The following is a 2,942-nucleotide window of genomic DNA, read 5'->3' as shown; positions in this document are numbered from 1 at the left end:
CGAGTGGTTTCTGCATATTTCTATCAGTGATTTATCGGACTTTCATAAAAGCTGGTCACTCACAATGTAGCCGATTAAAAAATGACTATTATAAGTAATAGTATTTTGCAATGCCAATAGTTCCATAGATAAAAAGTGTTAATTTGAGCTAAGAAAGTAAGTTAAAAACTGCAGTTATAGTGATATTAGTCTGGGCATAAAGCTATGTGAATCTGGAGGGACACGCAGTACATTTGCACAGACATTATTTTATAAATGCGAAAGGTGTAGACATTGTGCAAAGATACTAAAAATAAACTTAGATGGCTAAGATAATGCTACGCCATACAAAAAGCAGCTTCTTCCATTGGTTCTCATTTTGTGTCATACTTTACTCAAATATATCAGCTTTTAATTTAATCCTGATATTTCACTATTTATTGAATTTATTGTTGCAGCAAAAAATCAACTGGAGTTCTGTTGCCATATGCTTCGAGGGACAATAGACCCTAAAGAGCCACCTACATATGAATATGTAAAATGCATAGGAAACTTCAAATCCTTGAGTAACAGTAAGTTAATTAAAGCACGTAGTATGTTTTGATCAGCAATATTTTTCACAATTTTGACAACCTGTGAAATGGTAAAACAAATAAGAAAAATTATTTGCTTTTTTACAACCAATAGGCGTAATACCAAATTGATAATGATCGTGTTACAATGACATGAGCATGAAAACACCAGGCAATGAAAGGTTGATATTAACAATTCAATTTCAATTTCCTGAATTGCTGGTTATTTTAGAGACACTGCATTATACTCATCATCGTTATTATTGAGCTGTAAATGAGAATGTATAACGAGCCTGAAGATAGCTGAATTTTAAGTTAAAGAGCTCTTTTTTCTGAGTTCAAGGTTGCAACCTCATATCCCTTTACATGGAAGTAGAATTATACACGTAGTCCTCGATTTACGACCACAGTTGAACCCAAAATTTCTGTGGTTAAGTGAGACATTTGTTTAAATTAGTTTTGCTTCATTTTATGACCTTTCCTGCCACAGTTGTTAAGTGAATCACTGCAGTCGATAAGTTACTAACACGGTTGTTAAGCGAATCTGGCTTCCCCGCCAACTTTGCATGTCAGAAGGCTGCATGACCTCGGGATATCGCAACCGTCGTAAGTATGAACCACTTGCCACGCATCTGAATTTTGATCAGATGATGATGGGGATGCTGCAACGGTCGTAAGTGTGAAAATCAGTCATGGTCGCTTTTTTCGGTGCCACTGTAATTTTGAAGCATCGCTAAATGAACGGTTGTAAGTTGAGGACTATCTGTACCGTGGTTTCTTGCTTGAGGCAGGAAGTCTCGCAAATATCTGCCTCTGCAAGCACAAATAAGAAAGAAATTCAAAATGAAAAATCTGCCACTCTTTTCAGGTTCTCCAGATTACCTACCTGAAATGACAGCTTACTTAGCCTGTAGGTCTGGTCAGACTGTAGGCCAGCGGTTCTCAACCTATGGGTCGCGACCCCATTTGGGGTCGATCAACCATTTCACGGGGGTTGCCAAGCAAGGCTGTCCGCCATTTTTTTCCCCTTTTCCGGCGGGTGCCTTACCTCCCTTGAGCTGGGCCAGCTGGTGGTCAGCCTGCTCCGTCTCTGCCACTTGCCAGCTACGCCTCGGCCGGCGCAGGGGGCGGAACCACGCATGCGCGGCGCTCCCGGGCAGGGAAAGTCCTCGACTTACGACCGGTTGGGTAGTCCTCGACTTACGACCAGTTTAGTCCTCGACTTACGACCGGTTTAGTCCTCGACTTACGACCGGTTGGGGGGTCGCGGCATTAAAAAGATTGAGAACCACTGCTGTAGGCTAAAAAGCCAGTTACTCTTCGTAATGAGTTCTTCCTGCTTACATTCCTGTAACTGCTTGATGTGCTTGCTTTTCCAAATAGCTCAGAATTAGTGTGGTGGTTCAGTTCCATACAATGGAAATTGTTTATATTATCTTAGTTTATATGTACCTACAGTAGTGGCCAGAATTGTGGAAACCTTTTGGGAAAAGTGTATTTTTGAGGTTTGATGGCTAATAACACCACTTTTTTGGGGAGCAGTACCATAAAATTATATATCAGTGGAAAGATAATTTAACCAAGAATGTCATGCAACAAAGTTTGTTCAATTATCTGTACTGTATTTTATGAAAGGTTATAGCCAAATAAACAGAAAAAGGAAGCACAACTTGCTTAGGTTGAGATCAGGGAGCTTTCCTTCATCTGATTGTAGCCAATGAGCATGAGTGTTTAGAGAGCCAGTCAGGTGTCATCTTGTTTTGGCAATGAGCCAATCAGATCAGAGTAGGATTCAGTTATTGATGTCACGTATTGAAGCTGAGAGGAGGACATTTGTCTGTGTTATGTGATCGCTGTCAAGTTGGTTGGGTTTTTTTGTGTTCTTTTATTTAGTGAGCTTGTAAAATGTAATAAAATTAAAGTCATGGTGCAAAGAGTTGACTGGTTGCCCAGAAAGCGATGTAAAATAGTATTATTTATTTATTTATTTATTATTTATTTATTTATTTGTTAAATTTATATGCCGCCCTTCTCCCCACGGGACTCAGGGCGGCTCACAGCATATTAAAACAACATAACACATTTCCCCAATAAAAGCCAATTAAAAACCAAATATTTGTAGCTGTGTCTCTTATTAAAAATCATTAAAAAATTATCCCTATTTAAAATTCACCCTAGGTCAGTCCCGCTTGCTGAAAAAGCCATGTCTTGAGGGCGCGGCGGAAGGTTAGGAGATCCGGAATCGTCCGGATCTCGAGGGGTAGCTCGTTCCAGAGGGTGGGGGCACCCACAGAGAAGGCCCTCCCCCTGGGGGTCGCCAGCCGACATTGCTTGGCCGACGGCACCCTGAGGAGGCCCGCTCTGTGGGAGCGTACCGGTCTGTGGGAGGGA

The 2,942-nt window shown here is 41.0% G+C and overlaps 1 protein-coding gene across 1 annotated transcript in view; it reads left to right on the top strand.

Moving 5' to 3' along the window:
- Positions 1-437: 437 nt before the first annotated feature.
- LOC107300605 (circadian locomoter output cycles protein kaput-like) overlaps positions 438-2,942 on the top strand; it is a gene marked incomplete at both ends in the record, with an annotated part of 14,056 nt that continues 11,551 nt past the window's right edge. The window contains one exon of the mRNA XM_015829915.1: positions 438-551. Coding sequence (XP_015685401.1) covers positions 438-551 — 114 coding nt within the window. The remainder of the gene's footprint in view (positions 552-2,942) is intronic.

This window comes from Protobothrops mucrosquamatus, unplaced genomic scaffold (assembly GCF_001527695.2).
Source record: "Protobothrops mucrosquamatus isolate PMUCROS unplaced genomic scaffold, P.Mucros_1.0 scaffold7621, whole genome shotgun sequence".
NCBI lineage: Eukaryota > Metazoa > Chordata > Lepidosauria > Squamata > Viperidae > Protobothrops > Protobothrops mucrosquamatus.
This window is presented reverse-complemented; position numbering and strand designations above follow the sequence as displayed.